The sequence below is a fragment of the Triplophysa rosa genome, linkage group LG7 (genome assembly GCF_024868665.1).
Source record: "Triplophysa rosa linkage group LG7, Trosa_1v2, whole genome shotgun sequence".
Taxonomy (NCBI): Eukaryota; Metazoa; Chordata; class Actinopteri; order Cypriniformes; family Nemacheilidae; genus Triplophysa; species Triplophysa rosa.
The window spans coordinates 3,492,553-3,520,088 of NC_079896.1; the positions used below are offsets into that span (position 1 = coordinate 3,492,553).

Below are 27,536 nucleotides of genomic sequence, written 5' to 3' on the forward strand. Positions count from 1 at the left end.
TGAAAAGAGGACTGAGTGCAGGGACACATTCAAGGTACACAGCACAATTCTTCTCAAATCTGAAAAGAGGCAGTTTTTAGTACTGTCTGACGGATTTATCTGTGTCCTTGCGAACAGATTTTTCATAGTTGCGCCTTTTATTATGGTTGCAGTGGTGAAGGTTTTTCTGTTGAACACTACAAGGACGAAAAAACGAAATGAAGAAGAAAAAGTCATTTGTGAAAGTTCAGGTTCATCGCTTTTCAGATCTTTTTACAGTTTAATCTCTACTGTCTTTATTTTCATAAACACAAAAGGGTTATTTCAATAACATGTCTTCCTCTATACATATGCCTTTCGTTGAAATTAAATAAACGTGTTGTGGAGATAACCGGTGCGGTACAATTGTGAAGATGTGATTCTGTTCAGAAGATAGGTCAGACTCGGGATGTTTTTCTTCTCTTTTGCGCGCGCGGTCATGCGCGCACCACTTCTGTACCATGGAGAGCTCCACTGTGGTCACTGGACGCGCCGTGAATAAACCTCAACCAAAGCCACAAGAAAAACACTCAAGTGTTTAATAATAATCGATCTAAAGTGTAATATTACAACTGCAACGTATATATTAACGTATGTTTGCAAAAAATATCGCGTCAATATAATATTACAAGCAGCATTTGGTCTGTTTAACACTCGTCTGTTAGAAAATGTGTTCGTGACATTAATCATTTCGAACGCGTTTCATGACAACGTGTCTGTTCTTAAAAATCCAAGTATCATGAAGATTGCGCGTCGTTGTTTTTTGCAATCGATTTCTAACGTGGATACATGTGGGGTTTCACAGTAAATGCTTCCCAGTAGCATTCTGGTAACTTCACACGATTAGCGTCGAAAATTGCGCGCAACGAACGGCAAAACAAAACAGAGCGAGGTGGCGCGCAACTGGCATCAATGCCCGTGTTGCGTTCCGATTGGGCGAGCGGTGGAAATGTGTCAAGCATATGCTCGCCGTGGGCGGGAGTAGACATGTGTTTATAAAGCTCCGTGGGGCGGTGACAGTGTGTTAGTGTGCACGACAGAAAGAGGTGGTCGTGTTATCGCTTTCACATCACCCAATGTTTGGCAGGGGAGGCGGGTCGCCCTCTGCCGCTCCGCACCCTCACCTGTATGGATGACCACTACAATCTCATTGACTCGCCCTCAGCCAGTCATAGAGGAAACAACGCCGACAACCACGGATACGCGGAGACGGAAAAGGACATCATGACAGTCGTCGCCTGTGACAACATGTTGGAGGAGACTGCGGCGCTCCCCAGTCACCTGTCGATGGATCGATACGAGCCGGATCACGAGTGTTGCGAACGAGTGGTCATCAACATCTCGGGGCTGCGCTTCGAGACCCAACTCAAAACTTTTAACCAATTCCCGGACACGTTACTCGGGGACCCCAAAAAGAGGATGCGTTACTTCGACCCTCTCCGAAACGAATATTTCTTTGACAGAAACCGACCGAGCTTCGATGCCATCCTGTACTACTATCAGTCTGGGGGTCGTATTCGGAGACCCGTGAACGTTCCTATTGACATCTTCTCTGAGGAGATTCGCTTTTATCAGCTTGGCGAGGAGGCGATGGAGAAATTTCGTGAGGATGAGGGTTTCATCAAAGAAGAGGAGCGACCTTTGCCAAATCATGAATTTCAGAGACAGGTGTGGCTCTTGTTTGAGTACCCGGAGAGCTCGGGTCCTGCGAGAGGTATCGCTATTGTGTCCGTTTTGGTCATTTTGATTTCTATCGTTATTTTCTGTCTGGAGACCTTGCCTGAGTTTAGGGACGACAGGGACCCAACCACTGTGTCACCCATTGTAAACGGCACCGGCCCGTTTGTGTCCAACACTTTCACAGACCCTTTCTTTATAATCGAGACACTTTGCATCATATGGTTCTCGTTCGAACTGCTCGTTCGCTTTTTTGCGTGCCCCAGCAAGGCCACGTTTTCCAAAAACATCATGAACATTATTGATATCGTGGCCATTATCCCCTACTTTATCACTCTGGGCACCGAGCTGGCTGAGAGTCAAGCCAATGGACAGCAAGCCATGTCGCTCGCCATCCTCCGCGTAATCCGTCTGGTGAGAGTATTTCGCATCTTCAAGCTCTCGCGCCATTCCAAAGGTCTCCAGATTCTGGGACAGACCCTAAAGGCCAGCATGAGGGAACTGGGACTGCTCATCTTTTTCCTTTTCATAGGTGTTATTTTGTTCTCCAGCGCCGTGTACTTCGCAGAGGCCGACGACCCTACCTCGAGCTTCAGCAGCATCCCAGATGCGTTTTGGTGGGCTGTGGTCACCATGACTACGGTCGGTTACGGAGACATGCACCCAGTAACCATCGGAGGCAAAATCGTTGGCTCTCTGTGCGCCATCGCAGGCGTATTGACAATTGCGCTCCCGGTACCTGTCATCGTTTCCAATTTCAATTACTTTTATCACCGGGAAACCGACGGAGAAGAGCACGCGCAATATCTCCACGTAGGCAGCTGCCAGCACCTGAACTCCACGGAAGAACTCAAACGGACACAAAGCACGTCGTCCCTTAGCAAATCGGAATACATGGTTATCGAGGAAGGAATAAATAGCGCCTTCAAACAGCCAAACTACACGAACCAGAACAATCAAAACTGCGTAAATATAAAAAAGATTTTCACAGACGTTTAAATCATGTACAGTGCCAGACAGCCACAGGCATGCCACATTATGTCTTACAATAATCACCACGACGCACCCCTTAAAATGCAAGGTCGTGCGTTATTAAATGTTATGGACAAACCAGCATATTACACAGAAGTAGACCAGGGCGCCATTTGGGTACAAAACGGTGCCAAAATGCACCGATTCACGTGTTGCATTTATCTACAGCAAAAATAATAAGGCTTAGGTCAGGGACTAAAAACTAGAAGTATCCAAACTGCAAATATTGTGCTCGTAAGTCCGTTTGTTATCAGTGTTAACATATAATCACCATAATATGTTAGTATTAACGATATGTTACGTTTTGTGGCAAAGTGATACGAATGTGTCGCTGTTAATGTGAACAAACTGAATATGCTCGGAGATAATGTGTTAATCATATGTATTTTGTTGATATAAATATATACATATATATCTCAGTGCAGACTCCGTTTAAACGCAATGAATGTTGAAAAAATAACAATACGTTGTTGATAATGTAATCAAACTATATTGAATCTCAATCGCTTTGCCTGTACCAAATTAATGAAAGGATTTTATATTCAGTCTAAATACTATTTATTTTGCGATCAAGTGCGAATTAATGTAGTCTTCTCCAGATGATGTAAACTCAAATCACGTTTAGTCTAAAAATAGCACGTTCACGATTTCCCCCAAAGTGACACATCACTGTAGTTTGGTCCACAAAAAAGGAAGCATGCATGGAGAAAAGCACCCTGGACTCATCTGGCATGGGAAACTGAGACGAGATCAGAGACTGAGCGAGGGATCACGCCTTCATGACGGTTCCCCCTGAGTCCGCCTTGTGATGCAGTCTCCATGGCGACTACAGTTTCCTGGGTAACCCCCATTAACGTTACCATGACATCCTCCCCGTTGTCAGAGCAACGCTCCAGATGGTTCACAAAGCCTGACTGGCAAAAGAGCGCGTGAATTGGGATGAGAAAAGAATCCCTTCGTGGGATTTATGGCTTCGACATTTTGCAGCCCTGTACTAAGTAATTATGCAAAACGGATTTCGCAACGAATTTGCATGGTACTAGGTTTGCAAACCATCGGGAGCTGATGCAGTCACACCCTGCCTTATATTTTCGTCGTTTACAAATGGCACATTGACATCACAGACGATGCGTTTGAAATGATCGTGCAGATTTGCGAAATGCGCGTGCAGTGTGCATGCGTGACTCCAGCGCGCGCAGCAGGTTGCTCGGATTGTTATTGTGGCCCGTGCATTTGGTACTTCGACTTTGTAGCTGTCAAATTGTCTGTGCTGGTTACTGGCTCGCGCGTGCGTCCTCCTGTGGAGAAGACAGGACACGAGGCGCAGGGCGAGCCGATTACCGGAGGTTTCACGCTGACGCTCCCGTTGAAGGGTCCGAGATGCGCGACGCCTTCCAAGAGTTCAGTCAGACAGAATCACTCTCAACCTGTAGACCAGTCGCCATTTTAAGCGTTTTTTTAATTCTCCAAATAAATTCTATAGATCACTTTTCAATATAGGGAAAGATCATCTTGGTTTTCTTATAGAACGTACAATTCTTTTAACGTAGGCCTATTTAATCAAAAACATTCAAATTTATAATTTTTTTCAATCCAATGTTCTATTTTCATGACATTCATTTAAAGAATTTCATTGATTCAATGTAACAATATTTATCGCTTATGTAATGTGCAATTTTTAAATAGGTAATTACACTGGCACATGATGCCAGCTCAGTGCTGCCATCATGTGCCCATGCAACATATATTAAAACAAATTCTTGCTCTGTTGATAACATATTTCCTGTCTAAACCTTCAAGAACAAGTTTTAGATTTTACTACTAGGTCCTGCGAAGAACATTAAATATTGCTTGAATTCATTTGTTTAGAAACTAGTTGTATGTTGCTACTTCAGTGCTACCAGGAAAATACCAGAATATAGTTTTTTAGTAATCCTTTTTGTCACTAATAGCTTCTTTGTGTCATATTGTATGTGTAATTGCACATCCACACATTTTCCATCCTCTCCATTACAATACTTACAGTACAATCGCTCTTTGTTTCTGATCTGTAAATGGTTTTCAAAGTCTGTCCAAAACGTTTTAGCAGTCATCTGACTAGGAAGCAGTAGTCTATATTTACAGAGTATGTGAGAGTGTATTTTATACACTGACTCTCACATTCAGTAGCTGTTAGTTCTAAAACGCGTGAACACAGAGCGTGAAACCTGAGGTGTCTCGGCTCGGCTGACACCTCGCGAAATTCAGGGTGACATCTGCATCTGCCTTGCTCTGAGGCTCACATGTCCATTAACTCTTTCTTACATGCTAAAGGATATTCTTTTTTTTACTTTCTCTTTTATTCCCTCTTTAAGGAACAAGACACTGTGTTGACTGGAATTCTGAGGTTTGCCCAATTTCAAGCACGTTTGTTATTTTCCCATCCACACTCCACGAAAGCAACAGGATATTGAAGGTAAATCTCTTTTGTAGTTTTCCACACATTTTTTGCAAGTTTGTCTGTAAAATATTATTTGCTGTGCTGTTACGTATATTGCAACCCACATAGGCAACCCATTCATAGTTTTAACCACACATGCTGTTAAAAAATGTTGACACTGTAGCTTTGAAAATCTGTATCACTTACTGTATATTCAGTCATTCATTGTGTGTGTGTGTGTGTGTACTGGTATTCATTACTGTGTGGGGATAGTAATACCAGTAGATTTTGACCTTGTGGGGACATTTTTCAGGCCCCCGTGAGGGAAAACAGCTTATAAATCATAATGAATTATATTTATTGAAGATGTAAGAGTGCAGAAAGTTTATTAGGCTTAGGTGTTGGAGTGTTAGGGGATAGGATATATCATAAGCTTGATATAAAATCAATGGAAGTCTATGGAATGTCCCCATAAAACATGGAAACCTCTGTGTGTGTGTGCGTGCGTGCGTGCGTGCGCGTGTGTGTGTGGCGTTGTTTTTATATCCCGGTGGGGACCTAAACCTGCATGCACACCAACACATGGGGACTCGTGTCACCGTGGGGAACAAAATTGAGGCTCTCCTGTTTTTGCCAAGTGGTTGATGTCCTTAGGGCAACATCATGTTGACCCTGGGACAACATTTAAATCAACCAATCAGATTTCAGAAATAAGTTTACAGTTTATTTTAAGTTTAATCTTCCAACCAGGATTAGGTGCTTCTAGACCATTGTTTTTCACTTATCATTTCCCTCTGATTTTAGGGGTAAGTTATGGTTAGGGTTGGGGTTTGGTGTGAGTTTAGGTTTTATTTATAAAAGTTTTGTCCTTAGGTCATCAACCACTTGGCAAAATTAGGTCGAGCCAAAATTGAGGTCCCCATGTGCAAAAAAGCTTATAAATCGTACAGAACAATATTTTTTTAAATCTAAAAATGCAAAAAGTTTCCTATGATCTTTAGGTTTAGGGGTAGGGGATAAAATATGCAGTTTGCACAGTATAAAAATCATTACGCCTATGAACTGTCCCCATGTGTGTGTGTGTGTGTGCGTGTGCGTGCGTGCGTGTGGGTGTGCGTGTGCGTGTGCGTGTGTGTGTGTGCGTGTGCGTGTGCATGTGTGTGCTGTGCGTGCGTGCGTGTGTGTGCGTGTGCGTGTGTGCGTGCACGTGTGTCTGAATGTGCTGAAGGACCAGATGTTTGAATAACCAACAACTTAACTGTGTATTACAGAAGCATAGATGCAGAGAGGAAAGTAGAAAGTTAGACATTAGAGAAAGTGGAATGGGATCAAGGATGCACGTATACAAGATTTGAACTGCATCCTGGTGTGTTTGTTTTTCACAGCTATGGCATGTTATTGTTTGTTTTATTTCTCTTTTGATGAACGCCTGTGTATTAGTGTTAAGATGACTTGGTCTGCCAAACAATTACATGATTCAGTGAAGCAAACAAATGATTTAGTTGGCATGAGATGCACGGTATTTTGACTAAAGCTATAATAGAGCCATTCTTAAATAAAAAGCAGGCTTTCTTTCTGTTAAGGCAAATAGATCAAACAGAGCACAATTGTGCGATTTCCAGATTTCCTCTTTTCTCTACTATACAATGAATTGAAAGACCAAAAATAATGAACTGAGGTGGCTTTATATAAACAAACTACACACTTAAAAATGAAAGTGCTCAATGATGCCATAGAAGAACAATATCTGACTTCTGTTTCACAAAACATTGTAGTGGAAAAAAGGTTCTTCAGATTATTGGTTAGTTCTTTAGATGGTGCTTCTATGACATGGCAGTAAAAACCTTTCGTATCACCTTTACTTTCAAGAGTTTGCATTTATGGAAGATGTCAGATATGACACGTCTTTATATGATACATATTTCAGTAATTTGAACTGCAGCGTCCAGTTGCATAAACTTAGCCACTAAGTTAAGACTGTGTCTTAACAACTAGTCTCACTGGCTAGCAATTAGTTAGGACTAATCAGTCTTACTTTTCATATTTCAATTAGCCCAATCTACCTTTTTATGTAACTGAATTAAAGAAGTTATGATTAGTCGTGAAGAAAAATATTAGATGACTAACTTCTAAGATGCAGTTTATGCAACCGGCCCCAGGTGTACACTCTTAAAAATAAAGGTGCTTCAAAAGGTTCTTCCGATTATAAAAAGGTAAGGAAGAGATGGTTCTTTGTGGAACCAAAAATGGTTCCTCTATGGCATTGCTGTGAAAAACCTTTCAGGCCGTGTTCACACTTGACGTCTTTTTTAACAAGAAAAAGTTGACAACAGCGCTTTTTTTGTATAAAAAGCTTGCAGCGTTGTGGTTACAAATAGCNCTGAAATAAAACAAGATGTTCTTTAGCTTTGTCAGTCAGGCTACTTTATGTTAATAAAGGAGTAGCCTGCTGTTTACTTACTTAAATGATATATAGAATGATATATAGAATAGTGTGGGTTTCTAATCCAGTTGTGTACGACAATTTTAGCACTTTTGGCAATCGTATCATATAATAACTAAATCAATGTTTAAAACTTAAAAAAAAAGTTTAAGCACAATTGCATTCTGGAGTATCTTGGAACTAATTAAAATACATAATTTTTTGGTTTATATATCAGGTTTTCGTATGATTTCTTTGCATTTGTTAGCTAATCATATTTGTGTTTTTAAATGTTTGTTTTATAGCTGAAGCTTGCGTGTCAATCCTTCCTCTGAAATCTCGCTGACAGCTTGGTCGTTTTTCAAAAGAGAAGCCAATAATGAGGAGTGTTCATGTACTTCACCTTGCACAAGCTCACACTCTTTAATTAAATCTGAAAGCTCAGTGAAATTCTATGGCTGCGTGCGATGAGTAAACAGCATCCATGAGCCAAGCCCTATTGATTATTCACACTCGAGGTCACAGGGGTACACAAGTTCAGTCATAGGGGACAATGTTATCAATATATAGTGTTTACGTTTATTAAAGAGAATTGGTAATGAAAACCTTTTAAGCTCATTAAAATAAGTGTCATGTGCCTACAGTCCTTTCTGTAGAGGTGCATTGTGCCGGACAGGGACAGATTCATGTGGTTATCCTCACTGCTTTGGTTTTGTGCAGGAATGGAAATTTCATAAACTAGATCTTATATTGTAATTACTTCAGAACCAAAATTCCAAACAAGAAATGGGTCCGGCATCACTCGACTGTCATGACTTGATCCACATTTGTTCAGATCCGCTTGAGGTTAAGGTGGTGTCAGACGGTGGCGTTGAGCCAAGACCCGAAGCTTCCCAAGGTCACATACTGCAGCAGATCCATCCCAGACTGCAACAACACACACACACATACACGCAGATGTGATACACTACAATGCTAACATATGTAAATAATGAAATATTCGCCCATATGTCTAAAATCAAAGTCATCTAACCATCAGTACACTAATTGTAAATAAGTCTGCCGACGCAGCCTCTACTGTTGCATTCTGCGGTCATTGGATGGTTCTCCTCCTGTTACTATGGCGACAGGCACCTCGAGCCGCTCCACGGGCAGCGTGGAGAGGATGAGTACAGTGATGACATCACACAGTCTGAGGAATCACTGGCGATGGGCCACAGATGTGATGTCACGCCTGAAGGCTTTTCTAAGTGATCCACATCTCAGATGGAAAGAAAAGGCCATGACTCAGCATTGAACAGACGTGCTTATAAAGGAAGATGATTGTACATAATTGTCAGGGAGGAGGGATGCTTGCTAGGCAGATATCACTATTACGAAGCACCCGTCTAACCCGAAGTATCAAACAAAGAAATAAACACCAGTATTGAGTAACTCTTGTACTATTTGTGCGGCGAACATGAATGGTGCCGCAAATTGTGTGGATTGTGTGATGTTAATTTGATCTTCACTTTTTTCAAATTTTGAAACAGACAGATTTCCTTTTCTCTCTGTGGTATTACAAAGAACAAAACCTTTTTTTCAACTTCTGGTGTCATGAATCACACGAGTCTGTGCGCTGGTGTCCGTGGCATCAAGGACAGTCACGTAATGTGCTCCCAAAGTCTCCCTTTAATTTCACAACCCATTTCCTCTCGAGCCAACGACCGTAAATATAAGCCGTGTGTGACAACATGGAAAATGATATTCTCTTTAAGAACAAAAGAAACGACTGAGTACAGTAAGGATCGATATCATGAAAGCTCTCGAGAACGTGAATGTTTCATATTTTATTCTGAAATGAAATGAAAAAGACACAGTTACGAAGCATTAGGTTTTTTTCATTGGGAAACTAACAATCTAACAAAAACAGTAATGTTATGTTGTTTTAATGAAATGGGTGTCTATTGTAGTATCTGTTAAAAGAAAAAGGAAAAAAATACACTTAAATTTATATAAATGAAAAATGAACTGCCATCAAGAATAATAAAAATAACAAACAAAAATAAATAAATGTAAAATGTCAGAACACAAATGATAAGAATGCTTAAATGTCACAAAAGGAACGCTGCAATACAAAAATACATCGCTAAAATGTGCTCCGTTTGAAGTATAATGTTCCTTTGTTTTTGAGGTGAAATGGACCTTTTTGTAAAGTTCACTGAGTTTCACTTGTGAGAGGATTTGCTTGCCACGAAACCAAAAGGGCATGAAATTTCATTTAAGACAGTCAGATATCAGGACAGACTTAGGAAAACCCAACACTTCTTTTATATGGCCAGAGGGCGATTTAAAATCTCATAGAGTTTATACATCTGTGCTTAAAGTGGTTATCCGATAAACCAATCTGCAGAGGTTTAATAGCCTGTCAGGATAAATTACTGCTGTACTGGAATGACACTGTTCTGGGGGGTGCGTGGAAGACCCCTGGCTTTTATGAGCGCGCTTTAGTAGGACAAGCACGCATGTGTGCGCTAACACAAGTAACATGCCTAGACTAGCTCTCCCGATGAGATGCGCAGGGGCTCAGCTGTTTAATTCAAACAGAGAGGAGTCCCTTATTATCACATACACACAAACACACACAACTCTTGGGAATACACCTGCTGAAAACAGATTACATTAATCAAGATCCCTGTGTCATATGATGAAGAAGCATATTTGAACAAAATGATCTGGACATCTACAAAAAATATCTGCTGTCCTCAAACCTTTTTTATCATTTGGTTCTCTAAAACAGGCACAAAAAAATGTAAATAATAACTAGATTTTACATTTGGTTATGGAAAATGTAAGTGGTGCTTTCTGGTCCAAGTCTAGTCCAGTGGTTGCTAGGGTGTTGCTATGTAGTTGCAATGTTTTTCTTGTGATGCATTTTTTTGCATAACAAATATTGCTAACACTTATGTTGCATTTGTTAACTGCATTGTAAATGCATTAGCTAACATAAACTAACAATGAACAATGTTTATTTTCAGCATTTATTATTCTTGGTTAATGTTATATAATTCATGTTAGTTCATTATGCATTAATGTTAACAGTTGCACTTTTTAAAAAATGTATTAGTACATGCTGAAATTAATATAAACTTAGTAATAAAAATGCTGTTGAAGTATTATAGAAGGATTACATTAACTAAAGTTAACAAAACAACCTTATTGTAAAATGTTATCCAAAAATTACATTTCTGCTTAGAAACAGAGGCGGACAGTAGGGAAGTATTTTTAATTTAAAGTCAATTTTAAAGCATCTGTACTTTATCAGAGTTTGTACATTAGAAATTCACTTCACTTCATTATAAAGCATCTTACTCCACTTCATTTGAATTTTTTAAATATTTTTCATATTCATATCATTTCATATTTACATTAAGTGAATTAAAATCTAGTATTTTCTTAATTTTACTTTAAAATTGATTTGAAAATAAAAATAAAAAGTCGATTTTAAAGCACTTAAGTATTAGAGATAAAAAATAAAAAAATGTATTTATGAAATGCAGTTCATGAATTACATGTATTGTGCTTCGGTGTATGATGATATTATGCTTTAGAATGTAGTAAAGTAAATTTGTAGGGGGGAGTAAAAATACTTCACTACTGTCCTCATCTGCTTAGAAAACCACACATTTTTCAATAGATTTGTCCGATTATGAAGTGATGCGAATTGTAAAGAGAAATATTGAGAGATTGTGCATCTCTGAGACTCAGTGGATTTCCCTGCTGGCAAGATCCCAACCATATGGGACCCCGGTAGATCTAAAACTGGCAGACTCAATCGGTGACTCTTCAGGGGGCCAAATCTATCTCATTACATTCCCATTTGTCAGCATGTTTCAAAGAAAAAGCAAAGAAGTATTTATAAATACTAAAACGATGCTTTTGAGCTTAGATAAAGATGTTAAGATGTTCAGATAAAGAGGGACGTGGAAAGACAGGTTTGGCTTGCAGTCTGTAATGGAGCGCATGTGACATGATTCAAGGTCAAAGTCCAGCTCTGGACAAATTGTGTAGGGACATTAATGAAAACATGTAATGTGAATGTTTTGTTTTACTTTTACCATACCTCAAGTAATGATAAAACAATGGTCTGTCTTGTATGGCTCTCACTAAATCCTTGATGCTTCGAGTCAGATACGTGGGCGTGGCTTGTTGGTTTTGACTAAATCCTTGGTGTTTCAAGTCTTACGAAACCTTTACCCTAACCCACACCCTAACCCTAACCATCTAAACTACCTATGATTGTTAAAATCGCCAAAAAAACACTGTTGCGTGATGACGTCAGAATCGAAACACCAAGGATTTAGTGAGAGCCGTCCTATATGGGCCTATGGGCGCTCTAACAGAAACATAAAAAGATTGTAGTTTAGTCTCACATATTGACAGTCGGGTGGGGTCTTAGTTAACACAACTGTAGAGAAAAGGCAGTAAGATAAGATATAAACACTGGAAGAACTGTTATATCAAGCGAGGCATTTGTTTATATGAACCTTCATAAGGAAATCCAATGAGACAAATGAAAACTGTCATACAGTAGTATTTATATGCAAGAAAGATTTCACAAAGTTCTCACATGTGTCACAACAACAGCTAAACTGTAAAACATGATGGATACCAGAAAATAGTTTGACTAATATCTGCCAGATCGCAGAGGGCAGTGAATTCACAGACAATCTCATGTCCAACAGTTCAACAGTCCGCTTCTTATCATATTGCTTTTCCTTTTATTACATTTGACTTGCAGAGTTTAGAAAAAAGGCCACTTCTAGTGTGTTGTGGTTCATCGTGTGGTAAAGAGGAGGTGACACAGAGATATTCAGACGTCTTCTGTCTGCCTGAAGGTGCGGTCAGCTCTGTTTCGGTCGCTGAAAAAATAATGGCCTCATCCCTCGCAGGCGATGCGTGGATCTCCCCTGAAGCCTGCGGAAACGACACGCTTTCAGACACGATATGCAAACCGACATAAAGCAGTTGAGATGCTACAGATGCAATGAAGCAGTTCACACACACACTTGAGTGAGATCGCATCTTTCCGGGCGATTTTGGATTTGTTTTACACCACCTACTGCATTATGTAGTCTCTCTCTCTCTCACTGTCTTTATCTCACTTTTGTGTTGTGCGCACGTCCGTCTGAAGTTAATTAATGAACCGAAGCAGACGAGACACTTAAGGCGACAATGATAGAAGAGTTATATCACTCGCTGTAAGTGCGAGATGACTGGAGGAAATTATTAACACGATGTTGGCGCAGACACGCGCGTCTTAAATTAATACTGCGGTAAATTGCTTCTGTAATGCCCACAGCTTTCCTGATTTATAAACAAAAGAATGTGCTGTATTATTGTGTCCCGCAGAAAGTACAGTGCATTTTGAACATTTCTAATCAGCTTTACAAGGAGGCAATTTATAATCATGCTTGTAGGCCTTAAAGGAATACTTCACCCATCTGAACTTTTCTATCTTCATTTTTTCACCCTCATGCCATTCTTTTCTTCAGCTGAACACAAACATAATTTTATATTAAAATGCCTTGATAGTATCTTATTATATGTGGCTCAACATAGTGAAGCTCCAAAAAGCACATCAATCTTTCATTAATTTAAAGGACTCCTCCGGTGGGTTAATAAAAAATGTAAATGCTGATAATTTTGAATCACATTGGTTCTAGTGTGTCTCGTGACTCAAGTTCTCTCACGCGCATATTAATTTGCTTCAGAAGACACTTATTAACCTTTTGATTAATGTTCAGGTACAGAAGGAAGTCATATACGATGGCATGAGGGGTAAATTATGAAATATATTTATGCGAACTACTACTCAAAATTGTGCTCATAGAATTAGATCCAGCACCTATTTTAGCAGAATCTGCACTTGCTTTTGAAATAAGTTGATGCAATTAGATACGTTTGAAATAAATATGAAATATAATAATGTAACATTAACTTTCAAAATTTGTCAAAGTCAACATTGCTGTAAAAAACTTTTGAGAGTTCCTCTTTAGAGTCTTGCACCACTGGGTTTTGAGATCAAAATCCTTTTATGTATTATTTGAGATATTAGCAAGGTTTTTGGGACACTCGCTGAAGAAACATTATGGCAACACATCTGCTATACTAGATCAAACGTACACTCTTAAAAATAAGGGTGCTTAAGGCCGTGTTCACACTTTACTTCTTTTTTGAAGCTGCTAGCGTCTGTTTTACATTGTAATCCTATGGAGTAAACCGTGTTTTCAAAAAAAGTCCTGCGCGCTTTTTTAAACGCCAGCGCCGGCATCTTTTTCTGCAACTCAGAGCGTCTTTTGAGGTTGAAAAAAGTTCAACTTTTCTGGAAAAAAACGCCCTACGTCAAGCACCTTTTTCACAGCTAACCAATGACAGAGACCTGTTGTTTCCATAACAACATGTGAGGAACGTGATTGGTCGAGATGGCTCAAACTCGAAAAAAAAAATGGCGGCCAAAGCACCCGTTGGAGCATAGTTTTGTATAAATGTAATGTGTTTAAAGGGGTGATATGACACTGCTAAAACGACTATTATGGTTTGTTTTAGATGTTATGCAATGTGTATACACAATTTAAGGTTCAAAAACGCTGTATTTTCCACATACGGTGCATGTTTGTATCTCCTCTTTGCTCCGCCTCTCTGAAACACGCAGATTTTTTACAAAGCTCATCGCTCTGAAAAGCGAGGTGTGCTATGATTGGCCAGTTAACCAGTGCGTAGTGATTGGTGGAATACTGCAAGCGTGTGAGGGAAATGTAACGCCTCTTACCATATTTGGAACATCAGGTTCCAACGCAATTGTGCTGACAGGTACGCCCACCTTACTTGCGTTTACATTTGGGCGGTCTTAGTCAAATCATACCACAAACTGACGTGGATTTGTGGGGGTGTGGTTACACGAGGCGTTTCAAACAGGTCTGGGTGAGCATTCGCTTTTAGATAGAATGCATCTTTTGTTCCCACACTTTAATTTTTGCAATTTTACGTGTCTAATACGTGCATGGCCAACTTATCCACCTTATTTTTGACGTAAATGTGGGCGCCGCCATCTTTGAGCTGTTTGTGTTTAGACTTCCGGTGAGCCACTATAGCTAATGACAGTCGTATTGCGAGTGAGACAAGTGTGCTGTTTTGACTGCCAAGTTCATATTTATTATGGAACCCAAAGGTACAAGCGTAATGTGTGCAGTTAGAGGTCGCCATAATAGCCGGCACAAACGCAAAAAATGTCTGCAAAACATGTGCTTTGATCATAATACACGCACCAGAGCTGAATCTGGATGTCGCGCACCCTATGATCTGCATCCATTATTCATTAGCCTACTGGATTCCCTTTCTCCTGGACAATTGACCTACTTGACTACAATTACTAATAAACTATTACTAACGTTTATTAATAAACGTTAAAAGGCAGGAGTTTACGGGGAGAGTTAGCGCAACGAAAACAGTATAGTGGTATAATAATATTAGCAGTCGCTAAAATGTAGCTGTTAGCATTTGTATATGTATTTATCAGTTAAAAACTTAATAGGCTAAAGCAAACCTACCTGCCAGAAGATCGAAGCTGCATGACTAACAGTTACAGGACTTGCCCTGTCATTACATTACACTTTCATTAATTTGGCAGACGCTTTTATCCAAAGAACATTTAACATTTTGTCAACACGCTATACAGTAGGCTACTGCTGCTAGCCTTTACCAGGCCATGCTACTAGGAGGGTTAAAGCTGAAGCAAGCAAGGGAGAGAATGAATAACATGAATCATTGTCTTTATTTAATAGAAGCAGACAGTTATTGGTTAGTATGTTTTGAGTTGTTTTTAAAAAGTTGTGATGGATGCTGCAGCTCGGTGGAGACCTGCCGTCTCCGTTCTTACGTTATTAGTTTGACTGCCACTTTGACTGGTATTCACATCTGCTTTTAAAAACACGAATTCGTGGTCCGTCATGTCCAAATTTCGACGGACTTTCCCACTGTGCATGTAACATTACTGTTACGTCTGTGCTTGTATGCTTGTGCATCGAAGACCCGTCAACTCCGAGAGAAAATACGAAGTAATTGAATAAATCCTCATAAGATATATCAGGCCAGTTCATCCTCCCACTGTGTAATACATCGCAGGTGTGAAAAATATTCATCATAGCTGTTTTAAAAGCATTTTGAGCGTGCTCCCGCTGCGACACACTTCCATTGTTTTCCACCGGCCGGCTAATAATATGGAAGTCTTAACACAAAACGGAAGTACGTCACGTCGTTTACTTCCGCGTTCAATAAGAAGGTGGATAACACACCAAAGACACAGAAAAACACATATTCGCGCCATATGACCCCTTTAATTTTCACTTAAAAATAACTTTTGATTGAATTTCTAGCGAGAAATTAGTATTGTGGTTTTTAAATATTAGTTATTGTAAAGACGCTCTCTGTTTATAATTCAAATAGAAGTCTGAGACGCTGCCTATGAAGCAGCTGCCCTCGTGCACAAATGCCGCCTCTGAACATTGCCAGCTGCTATTTGCTAAGCAGTGGTGAACGAAGTACACAACTTCCTTACTTGAGTGAAAGTACAGATACTGGTCAAATATTACTCCACTACAAGTAGAAGTTGCAAAGACAGATTCTTACTTGAGTAAAAGTACAGAAGTACGTGCTTTTAAAAGTACTCAAGTATTAAAAGTAAATTTACTTTATGTCAGCTGTGCATTGTTTTATTGTCGTATACCTTATGCATCTGAAGCAACCTACTGAATACACTGAGCAGCTCACGGTATCAGTTGTATTAAAGGAGTAGTTCACTTCAAAATTTGCCCCCATTGATTTTTATTCAATGGGGTACCCCAATTGAATGGGGGCAAATTTTGCAGTGAGCAACTCCTTTAAGAGCATTATATGTTTAGCACATATATGTTTAGTTTAGATGTAATCCTGTATGATCATGTAGCCTAATTATCCTCATTAGCCCTAGACATACAGTGAGGGAAATAAGTATTTGATCCCCTGCTGATTTTGTAAGTTTGCCTACTTACAAACAAATGAAGGGTCTATAATTTTTATGGTGGGTTTATTTTAACTGATAGACACAGAATATTAAAAAAAATCAGGGGAAAAAATGTTATATAAAGGTTATAAATTGATTGCATTTCAGTCAGTGAAATAAGTTTTTGATCCCCAAGCAAAACATAACTTTGTACTTTGTGGAGAAACCCTTGTTGGCAAGCACAGAGGTCAGACATTTCTGATAGTTGGTCACCAGGTTTGCACATGTGTCCGGATACATTTAGTCCACTCCTCTGTCAATCTTTAAGGTTTCTTGGCTGTCGCTCAGCAAATTGGAGTTTTAGCCTCCTTCACAGAGGTTCTATAGGACTAGGGTCTAGAGACTGGCTAGGACATTTAATGTGCTTCTCCTTAAGCCACTATTTGGTTGTCTTGGCAATATGTTTTGCGTCTTTGTCATGTTAAAGGCTCATCCATGACCCATCTTCAGTGACCTAGTTAAGGGGAGGAGGTTCTCGTCCAAGATTTTACGGTACATGGGCCCGTCCCTCAGCCCCTCAATGCGGTGAAGTCATCCTGTATACCTGTAGCAGAGAAAAAGCCCTAAAGCAGAATGTTTCCAACACTGTGCTTCTCTGTAGACATGATGTTCTTGGGCTCATAGTCAGCATTTCTCTCCCTCCAAACACAGGAGTCCATTTTGGTCTCACAGCAGTGCCAGCACTTTCGCCAAAGCCTTTTCTGAATCATTTTAATAGAATAAACAATAAATCATTATAGTAAATTAAACTTTGTTCATTGTCAAACTTAAGACGAGCCAGGCGGGCCTTCTTGGGCAGGAGGACCTTGCGGGTGCTTCAGGATTTCAGTCTACTGTGGCATAGCGTGTTACCAATGTGTTACCAATGTTTTGCTTGCTAACTGTGTTCCCAACTGTCTTGAAATCATTAACAGGCTTCTTCCGTGTAGTTCTGGGCTGATCTTTAACATTTCTCATGATCATCTTTACCCCATTGGGGAAATATTGCAGGGAGCTCCAGAACAAGGGCATTTGATAGTTATTTTGTATATCTTCTATTTCCAAATAATCACACCAACAGTTGTCTCCTTCTCACCAAGCTTCTGTCTGTAGCCTATTCAAGGTTTGTGCAGGTCTCCAATCTTGTCGCTGACATCCTTTAAAACCTATTTGGTCTGGACCATGGTGTTGGAGAGGTTGAACTGGAAGATACAGATTCTGTTGGCAGGCATCTTTTATATACATAACAAGCTGATTTAGGAGTACTTTCTTAAAGTGACAGGACTAATCTGTGGTCCATATAGGCACATAACCAATCTGTGGAGCCAGAATTCTTGCTAGTTGGTAGGGGATCAAATACTTATTTCACTGACTGAAATGCAAATCAATTTATAACCTTTATATAACATTTTTTCCCCCTGATTTTTTTTAATATTCTGTGTCTATCAGTTAAAATAAACCCACCATAAAAATTATAGACCCTTCATTTGTTTGTAAGTAGGCAAACTTACAAAATCAGCAGGGGATCAAATACTTATTTCCCTCACTGTATATGTATTTATGAGCAGTGTTCTTTTATTTTGTATATTCCCTTTACCAGTTTTAGCAGCAATTTACCAGTAAGTAGTAAGGTTCTTGTAAATAGTAAAGTGTAGAAGCCATGTGTTTGTTGGACTTATTACCATAATTTAACTACAAACATAAACTATAAGCTAGTATAATAATGAATATAATGAAACTATGGTATGTTTAGTTGCTGTGGTTTTACTAAAGATTATTAATTGGAGTATGGTTCCTATATTTAGAAAATGGTAAATTTGTGGATACTGTGGTTTTAATGCAAATACCATCCCTGCTGAAAAAAAACAATGAATTTTTTAATTAGAATGAGATTTTTAAATTAAATTCCTCTTTGTAGTGTGTTTTGGGTTTTATTCCAATAGGATTTACCATCCCATCAATAGAATCCATCACATACAAGTAGACAACATAGTATCCATAGTACAATTCCCATTTATAACCATTAAATCCATTACATTTTATGTTGTATTTTGGGCAGGGTTCTATTGTTTTTATTTCAACAGGAATACTTCAACTATAGTTACTTCAGTAAAAACATCATTCATTTTCCAAATCGCTTTAAGTGATATAACAGCAGATCAGAAGTTAACACGCACGTGTAGCTCAAGGTGTATGTGATGCTTATTTACCGTTTAGCCGTTATGCCGATCATTTTCATGACAATGTTTCAACGATCTTTGACTGATCGTAACCCACAGATGATTACACCACACTTTAACATGTGCCTTTTTCCTCTTTTAATGTTCTATTTGCCTTTTCAGAGCGCTATCAACGATGTAGCAGCGACTACGTTTACATTAGTTTAGCGGGGAAGATCCCAGAGTTGCCAGATTTGCGTTAAAAAAATCTGCCAAATGGCCATTCAAAGCTTGCCGGAAAACCGCGAGCTTAGAAAAACTGAAATACTTGGCAACAGTAAAAGGTCCTGGCAGATCGCAAGCCAGATAAATTGTGCACACAGGAAACCCCGCTGCATAGAAACCATTTTCTACTTTTGGACCTTTTTATAAATGTAGTGGAGTAAAAAGTATGATATTTGTCTTTCAAATGTAGTCAAGTTAAAGTACAAGTACTCAGAAAAAATAATACTCAAGTAAAGTACAGATACTCAAAAAGTGTACTTAAGTACAGTACTCAGGCAAATTTACTTCGTTACTGTCCACCTCTGGAACCGAGCTGTGTGCGCTAATGTTGCTCGCATCCAAAGTGTTTTCTATCGTCGTTAAACTCTTACTATCCTCAGATAAAGATTGGATGCGAGACTCTAATTCTAAGATCTTCTCTGTCAGCCTAACTATTTCCCTGCATTTATCGCATATAAAGCCCTCGCAGCTGACAGAGAAGGCTAAGCTAAACATATGACATGAGGTGCAAGTAACAATAATAGGAATAGAAGCCATAACTCACCGGATTTGAAGTGCAATTCCAATTTACCAAGGTTGCTCGATGGATCGTAGTATACTCGCTTAAAAGAAACAGTTAGCACACAAGACAAACCAGAGGCAAGATGATATTCCACATGTCCTTAGGGCAACATCATGTTGACCCTGGGACAACATTTAAATCAACCAATCAGATTTCAGAAATAAGTTTACAGTTTATTTTAAGTTTAATCTTCCAACCAGGATTAGGTGCTTCTAGACCATTGTTTTTCACTTATCATTTCCCTCTGATTTTAGGGGTAAGTTATGGTTAGGGTTGGGGTTTGGTGTGAGTTTAGGTTTTATTTATAAAAGTTTTGTCCTTAGGTCATCAACCACTTGGCAAAATTAGGTCGAGCCAAAATTGAGGTCCCCATGTGCAAAAAAGCTTATAAATCGTACAGAACAATATTTTTTTAAATCTAAAAATGCAAAAAGTTTCCTATGATCTTTAGGTTTAGGGGTAGGGGATAAAATATGCAGTTTGCACAGTATAAAAATCATTACGCCTATGAACTGTCCCCATGTGTGTGTGTGTGTGTGCGTGTGCGTGCGTGCGTGTGGGTGTGCGTGTGCGTGTGCGTGTGTGTGTGTGCGTGTGCGTGTGCATGTGTGTGCTGTGCGTGCGTGCGTGTGTGTGCGTGTGCGTGTGTGCGTGCACGTGTGTCTGAATGTGCTGAAGGACCAGATGTTTGAATAACCAACAACTTAACTGTGTATTACAGAAGCATAGATGCAGAGAGGAAAGTAGAAAGTTAGACATTAGAGAAAGTGGAATGCGATCAAGGATGCACGTATACAAGATTTGAACTGCATCCTGGTGTGTTTGTTTTTCACAGCTATGGCATGTTATTGTTTGTTTTATTTCTCTTTTGATGAACGCCTGTGTATTAGTGTTAAGATGACTTGGTCTGCCAAACAATTACATGATTCAGTGAAGCAAACAAATGATTTAGTTGGCATGAGATGCACGGTATTTTGACTAAAGCTATAATAGAGCCATTCTTAAATAAAAAGCAGGCTTTCTTTCTGTTAAGGCAAATAGATCAAACAGAGCACAATTGTGCGATTTCCAGATTTCCTCTTTTCTCTACTATACAATGAATTGAAAGACCAAAAATAATGAACTGAGGTGGCTTTATATAAACAAACTACACACTTAAAAATGAAAGTGCTCAATGATGCCATAGAAGAACAATATCTGACTTCTGTTTCACAAAACATTGTAGTGGAAAAAAGGTTCTTCAGATTATTGGTTAGTTCTTTAGATGGTGCTTCTATGACATGGCAGTAAAAACCTTTCGTATCACCTTTACTTTCAAGAGTTTGCATTTATGGAAGATGTCAGATATGACACGTCTTTATATGATACATATTTCAGTAATTTGAACTGCAGCGTCCAGTTGCATAAACTTAGCCACTAAGTTAAGACTGTGTCTTAACAACTAGTCTCACTGGCTAGCAATTAGTTAGGACTAATCAGTCTTACTTTTCATATTTCAATTAGCCCAATCTACCTTTTTATGTAACTGAATTAAAGAAGTTATGATTAGTCGTGAAGAAAAATATTAGATGACTAACTTCTAAGATGCAGTTTATGCAACCGGCCCCAGGTGTACACTCTTAAAAATAAAGGTGCTTCAAAAGGTTCTTCCGATTATAAAAAGGTAAGGAAGAGATGGTTCTTTGTGGAACCAAAAATGGTTCCTCTATGGCATTGCTGTGAAAAACCTTTCAGGCCGTGTTCACACTTGACGTCTTTTTTAACAAGAAAAAGTTGACAACAGCGCTTTTTTTGTATAAAAAGCTTGCAGCGTTGTGGTTACAAATAGCAGCTGGCAATGTTCAGAGGCGGCATTTGTGCACGAGGGCAGCTGCTTCATAGGCAGCGTCTCAGACTTCTATTTGAATTATAAACAGAGAGCGTCTTTACAATAACTAATATTTAAAAACCACAATACTAATTTCTCGCTAGAAATTCAATCAAAAGTTATTTTTAAGTGAAAATTAAAGGGGTCATATGGCGCGAATATGTGTTTTTCTGTGTCTTTGGTGTGTTATCCACCTTCTTATTGAACGCGGAAGTAAACGACGTGACGTACTTCCGTTTTGTGTTAAGACTTCCATATTATTAGCCGGCCGGTGGAAAACAATGGAAGTGTGTCGCAGCGGGAGCACGCTCAAAATGCTTTTAAAACAGCTATGATGAATATTTTTCACACCTGCGATGTATTACACAGTGGGAGGATGAACTGGCCTGATATATCTTATGAGGATTTATTCAATTACTTCGTATTTTCTCTCGGAGTTGACGGGTCTTCGATGCACAAGCATACAAGCACAGACGTAACAGTAATGTTACATGCACAGTGGGAAAGTCCGTCGAAATTTGGACATGACGGACCACGAATTCGTGTTTTTAAAAGCAGATGTGAATACCAGTCAAAGTGGCAGTCAAACTAATAACGTAAGAACGGAGACGGCAGGTCTCCACCGAGCTGCAGCATCCATCACAACTTTTTAAAAACAACTCAAAACATACTAACCAATAACTGTCTGCTTCTATTAAATAAAGACAATGATTCATGTTATTCATTCTCTCCCTTGCTTGCTTCAGCTTTAACCCTCCTAGTAGCATGGCCTGGTAAAGGCTAGCAGCAGTAGCCTACTGTATAGCGTGTTGACAAAATGTTAAATGTTCTTTGGATAAAAGCGTCTGCCAAATTAATGAAAGTGTAATGTAATGACAGGGCAAGTCCTGTAACTGTTAGTCATGCAGCTTCGATCTTCTGGCAGGTAGGTTTGCTTTAGCCTATTAAGTTTTTAACTGATAAATACATATACAAATGCTAACAGCTACATTTTAGCGACTGCTAATATTATTATACCACTATACTGTTTTCGTTGCGCTAACTCTCCCCGTAAACTCCTGCCTTTTAACGTTTATTAATAAACGTTAGTAATAGTTTATTAGTAATTGTAGTCAAGTAGGTCAATTGTCCAGGAGAAAGGGAATCCAGTAGGCTAATGAATAATGGATGCAGATCATAGGGTGCGCGACATCCAGATTCAGCTCTGGTGCGTGTATTATGATCAAAGCACATGTTTTGCAGACATTTTTTGCGTTTGTGCCGGCTATTATGGCGACCTCTAACTGCACACATTACGCTTGTACCTTTGGGTTCCATAATAAATATGAACTTGGCAGTCAAAACAGCACACTTGTCTCACTCGCAATACGACTGTCATTAGCTATAGTGGCTCACCGGAAGTCTAAACACAAACAGCTCAAAGATGGCGGCGCCCACATTTACGTCAAAAATAAGGTGGATAAGTTGGCCATGCACGTATTAGACACGTAAAATTGCAAAAATTAAAGTGTGGGAACAAAAGATGCATTCTATCTAAAAGCGAATGCTCACCCAGACCTGTTTGAAACGCCTCGTGTAACCACACCCCCACAAATCCACGTCAGTTTGTGGTATGATTTGACTAAGACCGCCCAAATGTATATGCAAGTAAGGTGGGTGTACCTGTCAGTACAATTGTTTTGGAACCTGATGTTCCAAATATGGTAAGAGGCGTTACATTTCCCTCACACGCTTGCAGTATTCTACCAATCACTACGCACTGGTTAACTGGTCAATCATAGCACACCTCGCTTTTCAGAGCTATGAGCTTTGTAAAAAATCTGCGTGTTTCAGAGAGGCGGAGCAAAGAGGAGATACAAACATGCACCGTATGTGGAAAATACAGCGTTTTTGAACCTTAAATTGTGTATACACATTGCATTACATCTAAAACAAACCATAATAGTCGTTTTAGCAGTGTCATATCACCCCTTTAAACACATTACATTTATACAAAACTATGCTCCAACGGGTGCTTTGGCCGCCATTTTTTTTTTCGAGTTTGAGCCATCTCGACCAATCACGTTCCTCACATGTTGTTATGGAAACAACAGGTCTCTGTCATTGGTTAGCTGTGAAAAAGGTGCTTGACGTAGGGCGTTTTTTTCCAGAAAAGTTGAACTTTTTTCAACCTCAAAAGACGCTCTGAGTTGCAGAAAAAGATGCCGGCGCTGGCGTTTAAAAAAGCGCGCAGGACTTTTTTTGAAAACACGGTTTACTCCATAGGATTACAATGTAAAACAGACGCTAGCAGCTTCAAAAAAGAAGTAAAGTGTGAACACGGCCTTAAGCACCCTTATTTTTAAGAGTGTACGTTTGATCTAGTATAGCAGATGTGTTGCCATAATGTTTCTTCAGCGAGTGTCCCAAAAACCTTGCTAATATCTCAAATAATACATAAAAGGATTTTGATCTCAAAACCCAGTGGTGCAAGACTCTAAAGAGGAACTCTCAAAAGTTTTTTACAGCAATGTTGACTTTGACAAATTTTGAAAGTTAATGTTACATTATTATATTTCATATTTATTTCAAACGTATCTAATTGCATCAACTTATTTCAAAAGCAAGTGCAGATTCTGCTAAAATAGGTGCTGGATCTAATTCTATGAGCACAATTTTGAGTAGTAGTTCGCATAAATATATTTCATAATTTACTCACCCTCGTGCCATCGTATATGACTTCCTTCTGTACCTGAACATTAATCAAAAGGTTAATAAGTGTCTTCTGAAGCAAATTAATATGCGCGTGAGAGAACTTGAGTCACGAGACACACTAGAACCAATGTGATTCAAAATTATCAGCATTTACATTTTTTATTAACCCACCGGAGGAGTCCTTTAAATTAATGAAAGATTGATGTGCTTTTTGGAGCTTCACTATGTTGAGCCACATATAATAAGATACTATCAAGGCATTTTAATATAAAATTATGTTTGTGTTCAGCTGAAGAAAAGAATGGCATGAGGGTGAAAAAATGAAGATAGAAAAGTTCAGATGGGTGAAGTATTCCTTTAAGGCCTACAAGCATGATTATAAATTGCCTCCTTGTAAAGCTGATTAGAAATGTTCAAAATGCACTGTACTTTCTGCGGGACACAATAATACAGCACATTCTTTTGTTTATAAATCAGGAAAGCTGTGGGCATTACAGAAGCAATTTACCGCAGTATTAATTTAAGACGCGCGTGTCTGCGCCAACATCGTGTTAATAATTTCCTCCAGTCATCTCGCACTTACAGCGAGTGATATAACTCTTCTATCATTGTCGCCTTAAGTGTCTCGTCTGCTTCGGTTCATTAATTAACTTCAGACGGACGTGCGCACAACACAAAAGTGAGATAAAGACAGTGAGAGAGAGAGAGACTACATAATGCAGTAGGTGGTGTAAAACAAATCCAAAATCGCCCGGAAAGATGCGATCTCACTCAAGTGTGTGTGTGAACTGCTTCATTGCATCTGTAGCATCTCAACTGCTTTATGTCGGTTTGCATATCGTGTCTGAAAGCGTGTCGTTTCCGCAGGCTTCAGGGGAGATCCACGCATCGCCTGCGAGGGATGAGGCCATTATTTTTTCAGCGACCGAAACAGAGCTGACCGCACCTTCAGGCAGACAGAAGACGTCTGAATATCTCTGTGTCACCTCCTCTTTACCACACGATGAACCACAACACACTAGAAGTGGCCTTTTTTCTAAACTCTGCAAGTCAAATGTAATAAAAGGAAAAGCAATATGATAAGAAGCGGACTGTTGAACTGTTGGACATGAGATTGTCTGTGAATTCACTGCCCTCTGCGATCTGGCAGATATTAGTCAAACTATTTTCTGGTATCCATCATGTTTTACAGTTTAGCTGTTGTTGTGACACATGTGAGAACTTTGTGAAATCTTTCTTGCATATAAATACTACTGTATGACAGTTTTCATTTGTCTCATTGGATTTCCTTATGAAGGTTCATATAAACAAATGCCTCGCTTGATATAACAGTTCTTCCAGTGTTTATATCTTATCTTACTGCCTTTTCTCTACAGTTGTGTTAACTAAGACCCCACCCGACTGTCAATATGTGAGACTAAACTACAATCTTTTTATGTTTCTGTTAGAGCGCCCATAGGCCCATATAGGACGGCTCTCACTAAATCCTTGGTGTTTCGATTCTGACGTCATCACGCAACAGTGTTTTTTTGGCGATTTTAACAATCATAGGTAGTTTAGATGGTTAGGGTTAGGGTGTGGGTTAGGGTAAAGGTTTCGTAAGACTTGAAACACCAAGGATTTAGTCAAAACCAACAAGCCACGCCCACGTATCTGACTCGAAGCATCAAGGATTTAGTGAGAGCCATACAAGACAGACCATTGTTTTATCATTACTTGAGGTATGGTAAAAGTAAAACAAAACATTCACATTACATGTTTTCATTAATGTCCCTACACAATTTGTCCAGAGCTGGACTTTGACCTTGAATCATGTCACATGCGCTCCATTACAGACTGCAAGCCAAACCTGTCTTTCCACGTCCCTCTTTATCTGAACATCTTAACATCTTTATCTAAGCTCAAAAGCATCGTTTTAGTATTTATAAATACTTCTTTGCTTTTTCTTTGAAACATGCTGACAAATGGGAATGTAATGAGATAGATTTGGCCCCCTGAAGAGTCACCGATTGAGTCTGCCAGTTTTAGATCTACCGGGGTCCCATATGGTTGGGATCTTGCCAGCAGGGAAATCCACTGAGTCTCAGAGATGCACAATCTCTCAATATTTCTCTTTACAATTCGCATCACTTCATAATCGGACAAATCTATTGAAAAATGTGTGGTTTTCTAAGCAGATGAGGACAGTAGTGAAGTATTTTTACTCCCCCCTACAAATTTACTTTACTACATTCTAAAGCATAATATCATCATACACCGAAGCACAATACATGTAATTCATGAACTGCATTTCATAAATACATTTTTTTATCTTTTATCTCTAATACTTAAGTGCTTTAAAATCGACTTTTTATTTTTATTTTCAAATCAATTTTAAAGTAAAATTAAGAAAATACTAGATTTTAATTCACTTAATGTAAATATGAAATGATATGAATATGAAAAATATTTAAAAAATTCAAATGAAGTGGAGTAAGATGCTTTATAATGAAGTGAAGTGAATTTCTAATGTACAAACTCTGATAAAGTACAGATGCTTTAAAATTGACTTTAAATTAAAAATACTTCCCTACTGTCCGCCTCTGTTTCTAAGCAGAAATGTAATTTTTGGATAACATTTTACAATAAGGTTGTTTTGTTAACTTTAGTTAATGTAATCCTTCTATAATACTTCAACAGCATTTTTATTACTAAGTTTATATTAATTTCAGCATGTACTAATACATTTTTTAAAAAGTGCAACTGTTAACATTAATGCATAATGAACTAACATGAATTATATAACATTAACCAAGAATAATAAATGCTGAAAATAAACATTGTTCATTGTTAGTTTATGTTAGCTAATGCATTTACTTAAGTTAACAAATACAATATAAGTGTTAGCAATATTTGTTATGCAAAAAAATGCATCACAAGAAAAACATTGCAACTACATAGCAACACCCTAGCAACCACTGGACTAGACTTGGACCAGAAAGCACCACTTACATTTTCCATAACCAAATGTAAAATCTAGTTATTATTTACATGTTTTTGTGCCTGTTTTAGAGAACCAAATGATAAAAAAGGTTTGAGGACAGCAGATATTTTTTGTAGATGTCCAGATCATTTTGTTCAAATATGCTTCTTCATCATATGACACAGGGATCTTGATGAATGTAATCTGATTTCAGCAGGTGTATTCCCAAGAGTTGTGTGTGTTTGTGTGTATGTGATAATAAGGGACTCCTCTCTGTTTGAATTAAACAGCTGAGCCCCTGCGCATCTCATCGGGAGAGCTAGTCTAGGCATGTTACTTGTGTTAGCGCACACATGCGTGCTTGTCCTACTAAAGCGCGCT

The 27,536-nt window shown here is 38.9% G+C and overlaps 1 protein-coding gene across 1 annotated transcript; it reads left to right on the plus strand.

Annotated features, from left to right (window-relative positions):
• The first annotated feature begins 912 nt into the window (after nucleotides 1–912).
• On the plus strand, nucleotides 913–26,988 carry kcna3a (potassium voltage-gated channel, shaker-related subfamily, member 3a). Its single transcript, XM_057337661.1, has 3 exons — nucleotides 913–3,567; nucleotides 5,082–5,182; nucleotides 25,061–26,988. Exon 1 carries the CDS (start codon nucleotides 1,147–1,149, stop codon nucleotides 2,692–2,694), a length of 1,548 nt encoding a protein of 515 aa, XP_057193644.1. The 5' UTR covers nucleotides 913–1,146; the 3' UTR covers nucleotides 2,695–3,567; nucleotides 5,082–5,182; nucleotides 25,061–26,988.
• Nucleotides 26,989–27,536: the final 548 nt, after the last annotated feature.